This window comes from Marmota flaviventris, chromosome 9 (assembly GCF_047511675.1).
Source record: "Marmota flaviventris isolate mMarFla1 chromosome 9, mMarFla1.hap1, whole genome shotgun sequence".
Lineage (NCBI taxonomy): Eukaryota > Metazoa > Chordata > Mammalia > Rodentia > Sciuridae > Marmota > Marmota flaviventris.
The window spans coordinates 551,429-570,112 of record NC_092506.1 but is presented as its reverse complement, the minus strand read 5'-3'; the positions used below and the strand labels follow the sequence as shown (position 1 = coordinate 570,112).

Sequence of the window (18,684 nt, the reverse complement as noted above, 5' to 3'; positions counted from 1 at the left end):
TCCATCACCTTCTCCAGCACTGGCTCCCTGGGACCGCAGAGAAGTGCAGCACCAGCCCATCAGGAGGGGAGGGTCCTGACTTCAAAGATTTCAGGGTGTGGACTGGCACAGAAACCGGGTGGTACTCACACCACAGGACTGGAGAGTCTGGGCTGTGGGTGGGACGGGCGGCTGGTGCCTTTGGGCAGCCCTGTGCCCAGCCAGCAGCCTTCCCTCCCCCTGAAGGCTTGAGCAAGAGCACTCAGCCCAGCCACTGGGGCACAGAACCGAGATCCGCAGCAGGGTGGCCTTGGGTCTAGAGTGGGACACAGAGCCTCTTCCTGCCCCCACTGTCTTCCTCCTGCCACGGTTTGAGACAGTGAGGAGGCTCTGGGCCGCGGCACACACCTGTCACTCCAGCAGCTCAGGAGGCCTGCCCCTGACAGACTCAGGAAGGAAAAGAGCACTGTTTTTGGAGCTCGGTGGGTGGTGGAGCACTCCTGGGTTCAATTCCCAGTGTGGGGTGGAGACAGGACGGAGAAGGAATGTGGCTGGACCTATAAATGACAGTCAGGTCAGACCTTCCACGTCCTTGCTAATTTCCAAACTGTTCTGATAGTTTCTGAGAGAGGAGTAGTGAGGTACCCAGGTGTGAGAGTTCTCCTCCTCCTCCCCTTTTCTTCTTTCTTCCTCTTCCTCCTCCTCCTTCAGTTCTATCATTTTGCTTTGTGTATTTTGAAAATTTGTCATGAGGTGCCTATACATTCAGACCTCACTTTTTATATAAAAACTAATTAACTGTAATCCCCCTACTGGGGAGGCTGAGGCAAGAGAATTGCAAGTTCAAGGCTAGCCTCTAAACAATTTAGCAAGGCCCTAAGCACCTTAGTGAGACCCTGTCTCTAAATAAAAAATAAAAAGGGCTAGAGATGTAGCTCAGTAGTAGAGTACCCCTTGGTCCAGTACCAAAAGAAAACAAGTAAACAAAAGTAACTCCAATTTAAATGCCAAAAAACTATAAAAATCATGGAGAAAATGTGGGAAAAATATTTCAACCTGGGATTAGACAAGGAATTTTGAAATCTGACACCACCAGCATGGATCCACAAATGGAAACACAGAAGAACGGGACTGTCAAGACTAAGAACAGCCAGGTGCAAAGGGACACACCTGTGATCCTGACTCTGTGGGAGTCTGAGGCAGGAGGATGGCAAGTTCAAGGTCAGCCTGGGCAATTTAGAAAGACCGCATCTTAAAAGAAAGAAAGGGCTGGTGGTGTGGTGTAGCTCAGTGGTACAGCACCTCTACATCCCCAGTTCCACAAAAAAAAAAAAAAAAACCCAAAACTTGTAGCCACAGAGTAGAAAAGAATATTAGTGAAATATTATCCAATGTCTTGTGTATATGTGAATACACATATGCAAGTAGAGTAAGAATAATATGAGGTCTTTATAAAACATATAAAGAAGTCTCAAAATTCAATGATGTTGGGAGAAGGAAAATTTCGGAATAATCTCCCCTTGGAATCTAGATGCAGAAATCCCAGTGAAATGGAAGCTGACCAGAACCCAGCAGCATGTTTTAAAGGATCACATGTCCTGATGCAGGGGAGCTCACTCAGGAAGACAAGTGTGATTCAGGAGATGAAACTCAATCAATGGGGACTGGGGCTGGGCTCAGCGGTAGAGCATTCGCCTTGCACATGCGAGACCCTGGGTTTGATCCTCAGCACCACATAAAAATATATGAATAAAATAAAGGTATTGTGTCAACTACACCTAAAAAATAAATATTTTAAAAAAAGAAACTCAATCAATGCAATATATCACAATAAGAGAAGGAAGAAAACCAGGTGATTGTCTCACTTGGTGCAGAAAAAGCAGTTGACATAATTCAGTGCCCTTTCTTGATTTCATTAGGAGCTGGGGTCTGGCTCATCAGTAGAGTGCTCACCTCGCATGCATGAGGCCTTGGTTTGTTACAGAACAACCTGGAGACAAAAATGATTCAGTGAACCAGGGGTAGAAAGATGTGTCCCCAACAGGAGACCTGCAACAGCCCAACCGGGGCTCCCTGCAGCAGTGAGTGTGGCTCCCCAGGTACGGGGACTTGCAGCTTGTAGCTTCTGCTAGAACACTGTCTGGTAGACAGGAAGAACAAGTGATAGACAGACGCCCAACAATGAAGAGGAAGGACCACGCCTATTTCAATGTGCAGACTGATCTCATGCATAGGAGATCTTATGAAAGTTAGAGTTGATAATTCAGCAAAATTGGGGGCTGGAGTTGCCACTCGGTGGTGGAGGGTTTGCCTGGTGTGTGTGAGGCACTGGGTTTGATCCTTAACACCACACACAAAAAAATGATATAAAAGGTATTGTGTCCATCTACAACTGAAAAGAATATTTTTAAAAAATTCAGTAAAGTTGAAGGATATATAGTAAACATAAGGGCTGGGGTTGTGGCTCAGCGGTAGGGTGCCTGCCTAGTACGTGCAAGGTCCTGGGTTCGATCCTCAGCACCACATAAAAATAAATAAGTAAAATAAAGGTATTGTGTCCAACTGCAACTAAAAAATAAATATTTAAAAAAAAATAAAGTATGGGGGCTAGGGCTGTGGCTCAGCAGTACCGCACTTGCTTGACATGTGTGAAGCACTGGGTTCAATCTTCAGCACCACATATAAAGAAAGAAAGAAAGAAAGATCTATCAACAATTAAATAAAAAATAAATAAATAAAGTATGGAGCTCGGGTTGTGGCTCAGTGGTAGAGCACTTGCCTAGCATGTGTGAGACCCTGGGTTCGATCCTCAGTACCACATAAAAATAAATAAAATGAAGGTATTGTGTCCGACTACAACTAAAAATTGTTTTAATAAATAAAAATAAAGTGAACATAAAATTAGTTGTATTTCTTTTTTTTTTTTTTTTCTTTTTTTGCAGTGCTAGGGAAACACAGGGTCTTACACATGCTTAGGCAAGCACTGTACCACTGAGCTACACCCCCAGGCCAAAATCAGTTCTATTTCTATATGATAGCAAATAGTCTGAGAATTAAATGAGGAAATTATCCCATTTGTAATAGCATAAAAAATAAAATAAAATTTCCAGGAAGGATGACTGGCAATTGTGACTCCCAGTGACTCAGAAGGCTGAGGCAGAAGACTCTGTCTCAAAGTTTCAAAAAGGACTGGAGATGTGGTTTAGTGGTAAAGCGCTCCTGGTTTCCATTCCCAGTACTGGGGAAAAAAAAAGAAAAGATAAAATATCTAGGAATCAATTTAACCAAGAGAGTGAAATACCTATACACTGAAAACTGTTGGTGAGAGGAGTTGAGGACCTGCACAAGTGGATCCAGTGTTCGTAGATGGGGACAGGTTGTCAGAACGACTTGTTGCTAGCAGGGCACTGTGGTCCATGCCTATAATCCCAGGGACTCAGAGGCTGAGGCAGGAGGGTCACAGGTTCAAGGTCAGACTAAGCATATTAATGAGGCCCTGTCCCAAAATAAAAAGGCTGGGGGAGTAGCTCAGTGGTAATAAAAGCAGATGGTGTATGTGTGGCTTATTGCCATGCCAAGTGGATCTACAGAACTGATTTACTAACAACATCTCAACAGGGCTGGGCTGGGGCTCAGTGGTAGAGCACTCATCTAGCACAGGTGAGGCACTGGGTTAAATCTTCGCACCACATTAAATAACTAACTAACTAACTAAATAAAGGTACTGTGTCCATCTACAACTAAAAAAAATTTTTAAAATCTCAACAAGCTTTATTTTTATGAAAATGGAAAGGCCAATTCTAAAATTCATGTAGAAATGTAAGGAACTCCAGATAACCAAAGTAATCTTTTTTAGCGGGGTGGAGTAGGGATTGAACTCAGGGGCACTTTACCACTGAGCCACATCCCCATCCCTATTTTGCATTTAGAGATAGGGTCTCACTGAGTTGCTTAGTGCCTCGCAGTTGCTGAGGCTGGCTTTGAACTCATGATCTTCCTGCCTCAGCCTCTGGAACTGCTGAGATTACAGGCATGCCCCACCGTGCCTGGATGGAATACAGGGGTGTTTAACTACTGAGACATACCCCTAGTGTCCCCCTTTATTTTGAAACAGTGTCTCAGTAAGTTGCTGAGGTTGGCCTTGAGATCCTCCTGCCTCAGAAACCAAAGCAATCTTGGAAAAGAAAACCAAAATCTTTTTCAAATTTTCAGTTTCAAAATTTTAAGCACCGGGCTCAGTGGTGCACGCCTATAATCCCAGCAGCTTGAGAGGCTGAGACAGGAGGATCTCAAGTTCAAAGCCAGCCTCAGCAACTGCGAGGCACTAAGCAACTCAGTGAGACCCTGTCTCTAAATAAAATACAAAATAGGGCTGGGGATGTGGCTCAGTGGCCGAGTGCCCCTGAGTTCAATCAATCCCCAGTACCTAAATAAATAAATAAATAAAACTTAGAACAAAACATCAGGAATTAAGAGACTGAATCTGGCTTAAGGATAATTTATAGCTCAGTAAAAGAGCATTGAGAGTCCAGATATAAACTCAGACATCACAGTTAACTGATTTTCAACAAGGCTGCTAAGACCATGCTCAGGGAAGACTCTCCTCCACTAGTGGAGTGGAACAGCTAGACAGACGTCCGTCCACCCGTAGAAGAGTGCAGCTGGACCCTGAGTCACACCGTACACTCAAAAGGGTCATGGATGCAAAGATGAGATCTGAAACATGAGGCAGGTTTCACGGTCCTGGAACAACCGGAAGCACAGTGCAGGAACAGCAGCGGCAGCCGGGCCACAGGGTGTCACAGGACGTGACAATCTGTGGTACCTCAGAGATGCTGTCAGCCAGAGCCAGCCAGGTGGGGGCGCACCCCTCAGCCTCAGCTACTAGGGAGGCCAGGCAGGAGGGTGCTTCAGCCCAGGCGATCCGAGTCTGCCTGGACAATGCAGTGCCCCTCATCTCTACCCTAAAGAATAAGATATTCCGAAGAGATTGAAAACAGGACCCAGAGAATGGGAGGAAATACTTTTTAATCGCATAGCTCAGAGAGTACGGTACCCAGCATGTATGAAGAGCTCGTACAACTCAACCACAGAAAGGCAATTCGGCTTCAAAGTGAAGACGTAGCTCAGAGCAGACGCTGGCCCAGCATGCTTGGAGCCCTAGCTTCCATTCCCAGCTCCACAAAACAACAACAACAACAACAACGGTCTGGACAGATAAAGAATGAAAAGAAATAGCAAGAAGCACCCGAGGCACTGCGGCTGGGGCTCAGTGGTAGTGCACTTGCCTGGCGTGTGTGAGGCACTGGGTTCGATTCTCAGTACCACATATAAATAAATAAAATAAAGGTCTATCAACAACTAAAAAAAAAAGGAAGCACCTGAGAACATGCCCGACCTCAGCCACGTGTGGGGGCCACACCTAGGACACCTGGGGTTCTAGCAACTCTGGAGACCAAGACAAGAGGGTCCCAAGTTCCAGGCCAGCCAGGCAACTTAGTAGGACCCCATCTCAAAAAAACAAACAAATTGCTTGTGGGGGGTGGGGGGTCTGGGGCTGGGGCTGAGTGGCAGAGCGCTCGCCTCACACGTGTGAGGCACTGGGTTCCATCCTCAGCACCACATAGAAATAAACAGGGCTGGGGATGTGCCTCAGCGCGCTCACCTGGCATGCGCGGGGCGCTGGGTTCGATCCTCAATAACCACTTAAAAATAAAAATAAAATAAAGATAGTGTGTCCACCTAAAACTAAAAAATAAATAAACAAACAAACAAATAAAATAAAGGCATGCTGTCCATCTACAACTAAAAACAAAAAGAAGAAGAAGAAAAAGCCAGTCTCAGCAATTTAGCAAGGCACTAAACAACTTAATGAGAACCCGTTTCAAAATAAAAAGTAGAACTAGGGTTGAGGCTCAGTGGTTAAGTGTCCCTGGGTTCAATCCCTGGTAAAGAAAGGAAGGAAGGAAGGAAGGAAGGAAGGAAGGAAGGAAGGAAGGAAGGAAGGAAAGAAAAATCAAATATGACCCAGCAACCCACTCCTAACCATATTCCCCAAAGAATTAAAAAACAGGCTCTAGGGCTGGGGATATAGCTCAGTCAGTAGAGTACTTGCCTAGTATGTACAAGGCCCTGGTTCAATCCCCAGCACCCTTCCCCCGAAAAAAACCCAAGCTTTAAAGAGCTGTCTGCACCCCACATTCACAATGTCAAAGGTGGAAGCAGCCTGATGTCCATCAACAGATGGGGGATGGACAAACACCAATACCCATGCAATGGAATGTTATGCAGATTTGAGTGATCCCACTCCCCTGGGTCTCTACAGTCACCATTCACAGAGACAGAGGCAGAGGTGATAACCAGGGGCTGGGGGGCTGCGAGGCAAGCACTCTACCACTGAGCTACAACCCAGCCCCACTTTATGTTAATTTTTTTAAAATAGATTTTCCTAGTGAAGATCTGCCTGGTTACTTAAGTGATTGCAGATGCTGAGAAATCTCACAGATCAAGTTGATATTTGGGATTTGCAATGTTCTCATGAATGTACTTTAATTTCTTTTTTTTTTTTTAGTTGTAGATAGACACCATATCTTTATTTATTTTTATGTGGTGCTGAGGATGGAACCCATTGCCTCACGTGGGAGGCAGGCACTCTACCACTGAGCCACACCCCAGCCCCTTACAAACAGTATCATTTTGGGATGGGGTCTCACTAAGGGGCCAAGACTGGCCTTAAGCTTGTGATCCTCCAGCCTGGGCTCCCGAGTGGCTGGGATGACAACTGTGGTGACCCTGCCGGGCCAAGAGCAGGTTTGGAAGGCATCCATGGGAGCACCTTCTCCTCCGGCCGCTGGTCTCTGCTTCCTGCCGCCAGCGTGGAGGGGGAAGCTGCTCTTTCCTTCCTGGAAAAAGAAAACCACGGTGACCACAAAGCCCTGATCTGCCCACGGCGCTCCCCGGGGTCCAGAGAAGGTCGGTGGGCCTGTTCTCTGCGCGGTCCTGCTGCCCTGTCTCTGCCGGCAGCTGCGGCAGGCCCCTCCAGCTGTCCACCTCTCTCCTACCCGGCCCACCTCCGAGGCACCTGCGCCCACTTCCAGCCGCCAACCACCGCAGAGCAGTCCAGGGCCTTAGGGAGAGGCTCACTTGGGTTCTGCTCCGCGGTCCCGAGGCCCCAGGCCTTCACACGTGCTGGGACCTACGCCGGTCCCGAATGCGCCCGCGGCCGGGATGTCCCTCCTCGCTCGGGAGCCCCAGGGGATGGCAGTGCCCGCCCGTGGCACCCGCCATCCAGCTGGTCTACTCCCTGCTGCCCAGCCGAGGGGCGCCGACTTGGCGCTGGGGGCGGGAGGAGTCCCGGGCGACAGCTGGGGGGCGGCCTTGACCTTCTGGCGATCGATGGCTCGGAGCCGGGGCGGTGCTGGGCGCCCCCAACCGGCCCACCCTCCGGCTCCGGGACCGCTATAAAGGGCCGCGCGGACTGGGGCCGGGGCTGCAAGAGCGCCCAGCACCGCCCGCTGCGCCATGGCTCCCTGGCCACTGCCGCCGTCGCTGCTGCTGCTGCTGCTGCTGGGCTCCGCCGCGCGCCCCGCGGCCCCCAGGTGAGCCCGCGTCCGCGCCCCTCCCGCCCCGCGCTGCCCACGCCGTCTGACCCCGCCTCTCCCCAGGGCTCCGCGACACTCGGACGGGACGTTCACCAGTGAGCTCAGCCGCCTGCGCGACAGCGCGCGGTTGCAGCGGCTGCTGCAGGGCCTGGTGGGGAAGCGCAGGTGAGCCGGCAGGTGAGGGCGGGAGAGCAGTCTGGGCAGGGGCCCTGCGGCGGGACAGGCGCGGTGCCCCGGCTCCAGGACTAATTTTGATTTGGGGTGGAACAGCGAGCCGGACACCGAGAACCGCACCTCCTGGTTTAAACCCACTGAGGGCCAGCTGTGCCTGCTGTGGTCAGACGAGCCAGCCCTGCAGGCCTGGTGAGCACCCGCCGCCTTCACCCACATCCTGCCAGCCCTTTCTCCCGTCCCCTGCAACCTCAGGGCTGCTGCTGGCCAGGCAGTGGTCTCTAGCTGCCATCCCAGCCCTCGGCTTCATGTCTCTGCAGGATGCCGCCGAGAGCCCCTCTGCCTCAGGTCTGGTCTCCCTGGCTGCCTAGTGTGGCTAGGCCTGGTCACAGTTCCAGAGGCGGCTGAAACCACCCAGTGGGCCAGAGGAGGACAGAGGAGGACCAGAGAGGACCCTGGGGCGGGGAGGGGCTGTACTTGGCACTAATAAAGGAAGAACTCACACCCGCCTCAGGAGCCCACTGTGCGTATCTCCTTACACCAGGGCAGCCCCTGCACATCAGGCTGCCAGGAGGAAGGAGGGCGCTATCCTCCTGCTCCAGGGCTACAGGTGACCACACCCAGCTGCCCTTTAAACCTGGGTGACCATCAGGCACTCGCCCTTATCGCTGTCCTCAGGGCCACCTCCTGTCCACTGGCTGAACTTCCAGCTCCGCTCCCCCCACTTTGTAATCCACTTAGTGAACGTGCAGTGTTCAGGGTGCTGCTGTCTCAGGGGCCATGTGGGTCAGCGTGAAGGGAGGGGCACAGACGCTCAGGTGGGGCAGGAAGGAAGGGGGCCACCCAGGATGCCTGGAGTCCCCTGGAGCAGCAGGACTGGAGAGGATATCCTGGTGACACATGTCCAGGCCAAGTGGTGGTGTGACCTCAGCAGGGCCTGTGCAGCAAGGGACAGTGGTGTCACCCCCAAGGGGTGGGCTGCAGCAGCATGTGGGTGCACCAGAGGGGGGGTGGGGCCTGAGGTGGGACTGCCCAGTGAAGAGAGATCAGGAGTCTCAGGAAGGCCACTCATGCGTGCGGTGCCCCACAGCCTCCCCTTCCTCAGACCCAGTGCCTCTCCCAGCTCTGAGGGATTTGGGGGCCAAAGAAAGGAAGGGGCAGGGTAGGTGGAGGTCTGGGCTGAGGAGCCTCACCAGGGGCCCCCTGGAGGGCACAGTGGTCCCTGAAACCCTTCACTGGGCCCTGCCAGTCCCCTGGGAGCTAACTAGTCCCTGAGGCAGGCAGGGGTGCTGAGGGACAAGGGGCTTTTCCTGCAGGACTGGTGCAGGGATGGCCAAGGACCTGGAAGGGACACTGGGTCTGAGCCCCAAGGAGTGGCCGCCAGAATTTGGCCTTAATAAAATTCCAGTGGCGGAGCCTAGCGGGACAGCCTTGATCAGGGGTTGGGTAGAGCAACCCAAGCCTGGCGAGTCCCTTCCCCACCTGTGCCCACCCCTAGCTTCAGCAGCCGCCTCAGCTGTGCTCCAGCCCTGCCCCCCAGATCTGCACCCACGGCCCTGCTCCAGCCCTGCCCCCCAGCTCTGCACCCGCAGCCCCGGGTCCATGCCCCCCAGATCTGCACCCACGGCCCTGCTCCAGCCCTGCCCCCCAGCTCTGCACCTGCAGCCCCGGGTCCATGCCCCCCAGCTCTGTCCCCATGGCCCTGCTCCAGCCCTGCCCCCCAGCTCTGCACCCGCAGCCCCAGGTCCATGCCCCCCAGCTCTGTCCCCACGGCCCTGCTCCAGCCCTGCCCCCCAGATCTGCACCCTCAGCCCCACGTCATGCCCCCCAGCTCTGTCCCCACGGCCCCACGTCCGTCCATGCCCCCCAGCTCTGCACCCACGGCCCTGCTCCAGCCCTGCCCCCCAGCTCTGCACCCGCAGCCCCAGGTCCATGCCCCCCAGCTCTGCACCTGCAGCCCCAGGTCCATGCCTCCCAGGCAGCTTGCAAGCTCCTCTATGCCCTGTGTTTGGAATCAGTGGTTCTCATTCCCAGTGGATGCCTGAATGTGGCCCAGATCAGGCTGAATGACCACTCCACATCCTCCTCCTGCTGGTGCCCTGGGTCTGGCCGGCCAGCGGGAGTCCCCTTGGTGGAAGCCTGTGGTAAAGGGTCATAAAGTGGGGCGGCGCTTGGCAGGGGCGAAGGTCGCTGAGGCAGGAACTGTACCAGCCCGGACTCCAGAGAGCTGGACCCTCCCGTCAGATGACAGCCGCCAAGATGGGGGCTCAGGCCCTGCGATGGCCTCCCCTGCTGCTGGCGCTGCTCACAGTGCTGCTTGGCCATTCCCCGGGAGCCACAGCCCAGACTCAGGGTACATGCTGGAGGTGTGGGGGGGGGGGGGCGGTGGGGTGGGGGCTGGGAGGCACTGACCTGTCCTCTCCAACTTCCCAGTCTGCTCTGTGGACAAGACCTTCCTCCAAGTGCAGGAGAACGCAAATATCACGGAAGCCCTGGTGAACATCTCCGTCCCAGAAGGCCAGCAGGTGACCCTCGGATCCTCGTCCACCCCGTCCGCATTTCGGATCCTAGGAAACCAGCTCTTTCTCAGCGTGATTCCTGATTATGAGGTGCAGGCAGTAGCCTGGGTGGGGTGTTTCCAGGGTCCCCTGCGGGTACACACAGCCTCCCTGGAGAAGACATGGGGGTGGCAAGGGCTCTGCCTCCCCCAGGCATTGAGTGACCCTTCAGGCCCCATCCTTGGCTGGGCCTCGTCCATTAGGGAGCAAAGCTGCCTAGTGCCTCCTCCTCCTCCCCGACTTACCACCGATGACGACCTGGGCCAGCGTCTGCCCTCAGCCTCGGGCTCCCAGCCTGTGGAGTGGGGACGTGTGCCACCACCAGGCAGGTGATTTGCAAGACCGACTTGCCTCCACAGGAGAATACGATGCTAGAGGCACACCTGGAGTGCAAGAGGGGGGACACCGTGGTGAGTGCACCCTGTCCCCCTGGCCCTTGGTCCCTCCTCTGTGACCTCACCCAGGGAGTGTTTTCAAACACCAGCCCTCCCCGGCTACGCCCTCACTTCCTCCAGCCCAGACTCTGCCCTGAGTTTCAGACTCACAAACCCAGCTGTGGACCCACTGTCACGGACATTGGCCCAACAAACTCCTGAGACTCCCCTGACCCCCTCGCCCCAGCACCTGGAGGCACCCTGGCCTGCTGATTGCTCCACCAGGCTTCCTTCTGGCTAGCCCGCCCTCAAGAGCAAATGTGGGCTCCGCCTCAGGCAGCCCCAGAACCCCCCCTTCCTACCTCCACATCCCACCAGGGCCTCGGCCACCAGCTTCCCCTTTCTGGAACCTTCCTACTGATCCCTGTCCTCTCTTGCCCCTGGTCCATCCATCCCCTCTCGGGGTGGGAGGTCTCAGGAGAGCCTAGCAGAGCCAGCCCCGCCCGGCACAGCCCAGCACTTCCACATCTGCCTGCGCCCTTGCAGTCCAAGCCCCGCGAGCTGCTGTGGTGGGCAAGGTTGGGGGTGTGGCCCTGGCCTGGGGCGCCCGTCCCCTCACCTGCTCAGGTGTGCAGGGAAACCTTTCCTCTTTGGTGGACTCCGTGCACCCTGCTGTGCTGTAGCGGCAGCCCTCCTCCTACATCCCACGCCCCAGACGCCCTTTTATTAGGAAACACAAGTGGAAAACCACGGGCACCGCCCCGCCCCAGCCCCCTGTGAGCAGCCCCTGCCCTGCGCCAGGCCACAGCACCGCAGTCCCCCACAGTGTCTCAGCAGGCGTCTCTAATAGGCGGGCACCTGGGGCTGCGGCTGGCTCAGGGCAGAGCACTGGCCTAGCAGGGGTGAGGCGCTGGGCTCCATCCTCAGCACCACATAAAAATCAACAGATAAAATAAGGTCTGGTGTCCACCTACAACGAAAAAATATATATTTAAAAAAAAACTTTTAAAAGATAGGTCGGGACCCTTCATTTTAATCACAGCTCAGTGGCAGAGAGCTTGCCTTTGCCTCCTGTGTGAGGGGACCTGGGTTCCCTCTCCAGCACCACAAAGAAAACAAGACACATCCTCCTGCCCTGTCCACCTGAGAAGGGCGGTTCCTCTCGCCATCTAAGCCCTGGTGTGTCCACCTGTCCTGGGCCTCTGAGAGTCTGCCTCGGCTTGTTTGAACTGGAGCAAAGTCCAACCCAGGGGCTGGCGGAGCTCCCTGCAGGTGCCTTCCGCTCTGAAGGTCCCTCTCCCTGCTCCGTTATTCTTGGGGAAACATGACATCTAACACGCGTCCTCTTTTTATCTATCTATGTTTACTTTTTAGTTAAAGGTGGACACCATGTCTTTATCTTATATTCATGTGGTGCTGAGGATGGAACCCAGTGCCTCTCGCGTGCGGGGCGAGGGCTCCACCTCCCAGCCCCAGCCCCAGCCCCCAGTGTCCTCGCAGGGCTGGCCACCTCTGGCCACCTTGGTAACCTACCTCTGTGGTCTGTAAGTCCAGCCAGGATGGCAGCCCCGGGGCTGAGTCTTGTCCCTTGTGATGGGCCCTGCCGTGCTGGGTCACCGTCACCTTCAAACAGAGCAGCAGAAGGGCAAGTGGGCAAATGGACGACCACCCGGGCGGATGGACAGGAATGAGGCAGGAGGGAAGGCAGGCCGCCGGGAGGGCTGTGGCCAAGGCTGTCGACCCCTAGGTGACGCAGCTGAGGGTGTTTGTGGTGGTGCTGGATATCAACGACAACGCCCCAGAGTTCCCCTTCACCACCAAGGAGCAGGACGTGCAGGAGGTGAGTCAGGCGGAGCCAGAGCTGGCACTGCCTGGGCTGGGCACCGGGCGGATGTGGGCCAGGGGGCTAGTGCCGAGGGGCTCCTCCCTGGGACTGGTCCACAGAGGCCACGCCTGTGTCTGGGTCGACGGCTCTCTGCCCCCAGGACACCAAAGTGAACTCTACGGTCATCCCTGAGGCAGAACTACAGGCCACGGACCGTGACAAGGACAGCACCTTATTCTACACGCTACAGGAAGTGACCCCGGTCAGTGGAACCCCAGCCCTGCCCAACACTGGCCCTTGGCTTCTGAGCCACGGCTCCTTGATGCCCCAGGGGCTCAGCTGTGGCTCCCTCTCCCCAGGGCGCTGGCAGCTTCTTCTCCCTTTTGGGGGTGAACCGCCCTGCCCTGAGGCTGGACCGGGCCCTGGACTTCTACAAGTGGCAGAACATGACCTTCCGGCTGCTGGTGCGGGTGAGTGGTTCCCCCCGCTGCGTACTGGATGCTCAGGCCGGCCCTGCTGGAGGTCCCCTACCTGACACAGCAGAGCTGTTACAGGACACGAGGGAGGAGCACCGGGAGCCCAGCCACACAGCCACGGCCACCCTGGTCCTGAAGGTGCTGCCGGCTGACCTGCGGCCACCCTGGTTCTTGCCCTGCTCCTACTCAGATGGCTCCGTGTGCATCCAGGCTCAGTACCAGGGGGCCATCCCCACAGGACACACACTGGTAATGGGGGCCCCGCAGGCAGGGACGGGCTTGAGTGCAGAGTGGGGTCTGGGGGGCTCAGGGCGGGAGCAGCCTGGGGCCTGGGCTCTCAAGGGGCGGCGGGCCGACTTCAGTCACCATCTTGGAATAGCTGTGAATGAGCCTCTTCTCCCAAACCGCCCACCCAGCCTTGGGCAGTGTGTACCAACCCCCGCAGCGTGGGCAGCCCTGCCCCGTGAGGTCAGCCAGAGGTGGGGCGGAGGGGCCAGGAGGACCGCCTGAAGGACAGCTGAGCAAAGCCCCTCCCCAGGGCTGGCCTCCCAGGCAGGCCTGATCACACTGTGCATCCCGACCCACGAGGTGCCTGAATTCGCCTGTAGCTGCCCTCACCCAGACAGGCACTGCCCGGCCCTTCTCCTCTCCCCACTGTGCTCCCAGCCTGTGTTTCAGACCCTGAGGAGCAGGGGAAGGGCCGACTGGGGCCATCTGCACCAGCCCCACGATGACCCCCACCCCCACAGCTGTCCCCCCTCATCCTGCGTCCGGGGCCCATCTATGCGGTGGACGGAGACCGAGGCATCAACGAGCGGGTCATCTACAGCATTATAGGGGGTGAGAAAAGACCTGCCCCCGCCCACGGCACCACAGACCCCTGCCTTGGACTCAGGCTGAACCAGCCAGGATCCTGGACCTTAGGCAGGGGACCAGGGTCTAAGTTCTGCCCCACATCCTCTCAGGAAACAAGGACAACACATTTGCCATCGACCCAGACTCTGGCAACCTCACCATGACCAAGAGTGTCCCCAGCCCCACGACATTCCTGCTACTGGTCAAGGTGGGTGCCGGCACGGGGCAGCAGGACGTCAGCTGCACTTTCACGGGCCTGCTGGCCACTACTGCCTCTCCTTTCCCAGGGTGAACAGGCTGATGGGGCCCGTTACTCGGTGACCCAGGTCACTGTGGAGGCCCGCCAGGCCAACGGGAGCCAGCCCCACTTCTCCCAGAGCCTGTACCGAGGCACCGTGGCCCCTGGCTCTGGGTCTGGTGTGGCTGTCCAGGATGCCGCCTCCCCCTCTCAGCCTCTGAGGATCTGGGCTCAGGACCCTGAGTTCCCGGTAGGCGGCCCCCTCCTGCCCCTCCAGGAGCCTCGTAACCTTGCCGGGTCCCAGGGTCTGCTCGCCCCCGGGTGGGTGGGCTTGGGGTGAAGAGTGGGGGCAGCCCAGGCCCAGGACTCACTGCAGCCACACCCAGGACTTGAACTCGGCCATTACCTATCAAATCACCAACTGCTCCGAGTTCCGGATGGCTGGAGAGATGGTGCTGACTGCCACGGCAATAGAGCAAGCAGGGGTCTTCTACGCAGAGGTAGGGAAGTGTGTCTGAGGGTGGGGGACTGCAGAGGGGCTCTGCAGGGACAAGCCCCCCTTCCCACCCCAGGTGGAGGCCAAGAACACTGTGACTGCGGGTGTAGCCACCACGGTGGTTGAGATTCGTGTTTCAGAGCCAGAGCCCCCCTCCACAGGTAAGCCTCTGGGGGGCCCCCTTCAGGATGGCTCCTACCCTGGGCAGGTGTGCTGGGTGCAGAGGCAAGTCTGGCACTGTCCCTGGCTCCCTAGGCTCCCCAGAGCCCCCCACATCCCCAGAGACTGGAAGAACAACTGGGCCCTGGAGCAGCACCACTTCGGAAGCCCCCAGGCCCCCTGGGACCTCTCAGGGACCCTCAACAACCAGCTCTGAGGGTGGCAGTGGCCCTCATCCACCCCTAGGCACAACTCTGAGGCCACCTACCTCACCCACACCCGGGGGACCCCCCAGCCTGGGAGTGGGCACCTCAACCCGACCAGCCACGCCCGGTGGGGGCTCAGCACAGACCCAGAAGCCTGGGACCTCTGGGCCCACGGCTCCCGGTACAGGAGCGGGTACCTCCCCTCAACCAGCCACGCCCGGTGGGGGCTCAGCACAGACCCAGAAGCCTGGGACCTCTGGGCCCACGGCTCCCGGTACAGGAGCAGGTACCTCCCCTCGACCAGCCACGCCCGGTGGGGGCTCAGCACAGACCTCAAAACCAACGACCACCCCCGATGTGGGAGCAGGCCCGTCACGACCCGCCACGCCCGGTGGGGGCTCAGCACAGACCCAGAAGCCTGGGACCTCTCGGCCCACGGTCCCTGGGCCCAGCAGGAGCCCCCCACCCTCAGGTAGTCCCCACCCCACTTGTCCTAGCTCAGAACTTGGGTGGTCCAGGGTCGCCTCTAGGACAGAGTCCCAGCCAGGGGTCTGTCTGGTGACAGCAGTCAGCCCAGGAGCCCCCAAAGCTGCACTAGGAAGGTGTGGGGTGCAGGGCAGGGGGCAGATTCGAGATCCAGCGAGCTGAGTTGCCAAGGCCGTTGGTGGTTTAGGATCTTAAGACAGAGAGCACCCCTCCAATGATCAGGAGAGATATGGAGCTGAAATTCAGACTGCACAGCTGCATCAGGTTTGTGGCTGTGCTAGAAGCTGAGGCAGGATTTCTTGAGCCCAGGATTTTGAGGCCAACCTGGGAACATAGCGAGCCCTGTCTTAAAAACAAAACAAACAACAACCACAAAAACCACTGATTGTATGACACTATCACACGGCTTGGGGTACTGGTACACCTGAGGCCACACAGGAGTTTGTGGCCCAGGGGACCTGTGTGCTAGCCCTGTACTAAGGAGTCTTGGTGGGTTTAGAGCAAGCAGAATCAAGTTCCAGAGGTCTCCAGTGGTCTCAGGACATATCTGTGCAGTGAGCAGGGAGCCAGCCTCCTCCCAGAGACAGTGGCACAAGGCAAATCCCGGGGGGCTATGGAACTGGAAACGGAGTGGGGAGCAACTGAACACTGTTTCTGGTCCAAGCCCAACGTACATTCAAAACGGATGCAGAGACTGAATTCCCTGTAGCCATTTATCCTGTTGTATCCGAAGTTGGTTCCTCCCTGGAACACCCTGTCCTGGGGGGACCCTGGGCCTTGGTGTGCTCACAACATCTCCCTGGGGGGGGGGGGCAAGAGCACCTGCCCCTCAGAACCCACAGCTCTGGTAGGGGGCAGCCAAAGGCTGGCTTGTTGTCAGGGTTCCTGGCTGGCACAGGCTGGCACAGGCTGGCAAGGTGTGCCACGGTGGATGACCATGTCTTCTGCAGGGATGCCAGGAAGCAGCACAGGAGGAAGTGTCCCAATACAGGATGACCAGCACTTCTCCATAGTGGACATGGCAGTGCTGGGAGGGGTGCTGGGTGCACTGCTGTTGCTGGCCCTCCTGGGCCTGGCCATCCTCATTCACAAACACTATGGTCACCAACTGAATTGCTGCTCTGCCAAAGCTGCGGTGAGATCCCTTGTGGGAGCTAGGGCCTAGCAGGGTAGATGACAGTGACAGAGACAGACAGAGGGGCAGAGGAGAGAGGTGGGGAGGGAGGGAGACATGCAGAGGGATGAAACATGGGGCAGAGAGAAGGCAGGACGTAGAGTGCCGGCGCTCTTCTGGCTCTTCTGTAACCGCAGCAACTTGGGAAGCTTAGGTAAGAGGCTAATAACTTCAAAGCCAGCCTCAGCCACAGTTTAGCAGGATCCAGTTAAAAAAAATAATAATAAGGGCAGGGAGGGGGGCTGGGTGTGTGGTTCAGCGGATAAGCACCCTTGGGTTCAAGCCAAGGTTCAAGGGGGAAAGAAAGGAGGGGGAGATAGTGGAAAGGTGTAGAGATTGAGGTGGAGGTGGGGATAAGAGAGATGGAGGAGATAAGGGGGTGGGAGAGTTGGAATGGGATTGTCAGGGGACCAGCAGGGGACCAGGGTTCAGTGACTCTGTGAAGGAGCAGCAAGCGTACATGCCAGGGTCACAAAACAGGGCAAGGGCAGAAGCCTACAGAGTGGAGGGACCAGAGTCCCACTGATACCCTTGCTGTGCCCACAGGAGCCCCAGCCGCAGGGCTTTGACAATCAGGCCTTTCTGGGGGACCAGGAGGCCAACTGGGCACCTGCCCCTAGCCCCGGTTCGGGGCCCAAGTCTGTGGAGGTGCCACCGGAGCCGCCCAGCCCCGGGTCCCCTGCCCCTGAGCCTCCCAGCACCGAGTCCCGAGACCCAGGTCCCCTCGCCAGTGCCCCTGAGTCCCCGGTGGCCGCCAGGGCTGTGGACAGCCCCTCAGCAGTGAGATCCATCCTGACCAAGGAGCGGCGCCCCGAGGGCGGCTACAAGGCCGTGTGGTTCGGCGAGGACATTGGGGCTGAGGCCGACGTGGTGGTCCTTAACGCACCCACCGCGGACGCGGACGCGGAGGGCGCGGGCGACTCTGGCAGCGAGGACAGCGGCGGCGAAGAGGACGCTGGCCAGGGCTGGGGTCCCCGCGGCGCGCCCGCGCCCGCAGACGACTCCACCTACATCTAGCTAGACCTCTCTGCTCGCCCGCAGCGGGCCTGGACCCGGGGTCCACTCGCCGCCCCACTTCTCTCGCAGAATAAAATTTCACTTTCGAATCCCAGAATTCGAGGCGATGGGCGGCTGTTGGAGAATTGGTGCAGAGAGGTTGGCCACACCTTCCAGTGGCTCCAGGCGGACGTGGAAGCGGCGGGCGGTGCTTCTCGTAAACCAGCTGCTGCCCCGCCCGCGCCGCCGGGCTTCCGGAGGCCTTCTGGACGGCTGGTAGCTAGGAAGTTCCTCTCCTGGTCTAACCACAGTCCAGGGGGGCGGGGGGCGCACCAGAGATCTCCACCTCGCGCCTCACGACCCCAGCGGAGACTCCGTTGGGGGTGGGCTGGAAGGAGCCAGCGCAAATCCCCGGGAAGACTTGCTTGGGAGAGGGTCGTCTTGGGGACCTCGCAGGGGAAACAGACTCCTTCGGAAGTCTATGAGGTCGGCCGCGGTGGGGGCGAACCCCCTTGGCGCCGCGCGGAGGGACAGGGCCCAGCGCCAGCACTGAGACGTTCGGCGCGGCGGCTGGAGCATCCCGAGATGACTGGAGCCAGCAGCCGGGGTCTGCTGCCCAAGGACCCTTGGGTGGGGGAGCCGGTATTAGGGGAGTACGGGCCACCGGGTGGGGACAGAGCTCCCCGGCTTGACTTCCAGGGCTCACCCCAGGCCCGAGTTTTTCCAGACTGCCCGTCAAACTGTCCCTGTGGGTCACTGGCATTTTTCCTTATGAAAAGTCATCGTGAATCCTTTCCAAAAGCTCTCATTTCAAGAGTGGCTGTCGGAATAGCAGCAGTCCCTCTTAAGACTCCATTAGTTCTATGCAAAAACAACTAAAACCCCACTTTTGTCTGGGGTCTGATTTTGCACCCATGTTGGGGATCTCTGGTCTACCCTAGTTTGACCCGCGCCTAGGGTTGCTTCCCTGGGAAGCAGCAGCGGGAGCCGCCGGGGCTGAGCCCGGAGGCCAGGCGGAGACGGACCGGGCGCTCCGGCCGCCCTGCGGGGACTACAGCGGTGCTGCCCAGAGCGCGATCGCCCCGACCCG

At 57.3% G+C, this 18,684-nt stretch overlaps 2 protein-coding genes across 2 annotated transcripts; both read left to right on the top strand.

Annotated features, from left to right (window-relative positions):
- The first annotated feature begins 7,500 nt into the window (after positions 1 to 7,500).
- Positions 7,501 to 8,396, top strand: Sct (secretin). The gene is made up of 3 exons (XM_027953561.3): positions 7,501 to 7,577; positions 7,644 to 7,745; positions 7,851 to 8,396. The coding sequence occupies exons 1-3, from the start codon at positions 7,501 to 7,503 to the stop codon at positions 7,945 to 7,947; spliced, it is 276 nt and encodes a 91-aa protein (XP_027809362.3). The 3' UTR covers positions 7,948 to 8,396.
- Positions 8,397 to 10,010: 1,614 nt separating this feature from the next.
- On the top strand, positions 10,011 to 17,672 carry Cdhr5 (cadherin related family member 5). Its single transcript, XM_071616895.1, has 15 exons — positions 10,011 to 10,104; positions 10,185 to 10,360; positions 10,669 to 10,719; positions 12,431 to 12,523; positions 12,669 to 12,770; positions 12,868 to 12,978; positions 13,063 to 13,233; positions 13,734 to 13,824; positions 13,950 to 14,047; positions 14,127 to 14,327; positions 14,464 to 14,577; positions 14,650 to 14,734; positions 14,838 to 15,410; positions 16,399 to 16,559; positions 17,145 to 17,672. The coding sequence occupies exons 1-15, from the start codon at positions 10,011 to 10,013 to the stop codon at positions 17,613 to 17,615; spliced, it is 2,592 nt and encodes an 863-aa protein (XP_071472996.1). The 3' UTR covers positions 17,616 to 17,672.
- The last annotated feature ends 1,012 nt before the right edge of the window (positions 17,673 to 18,684 follow it).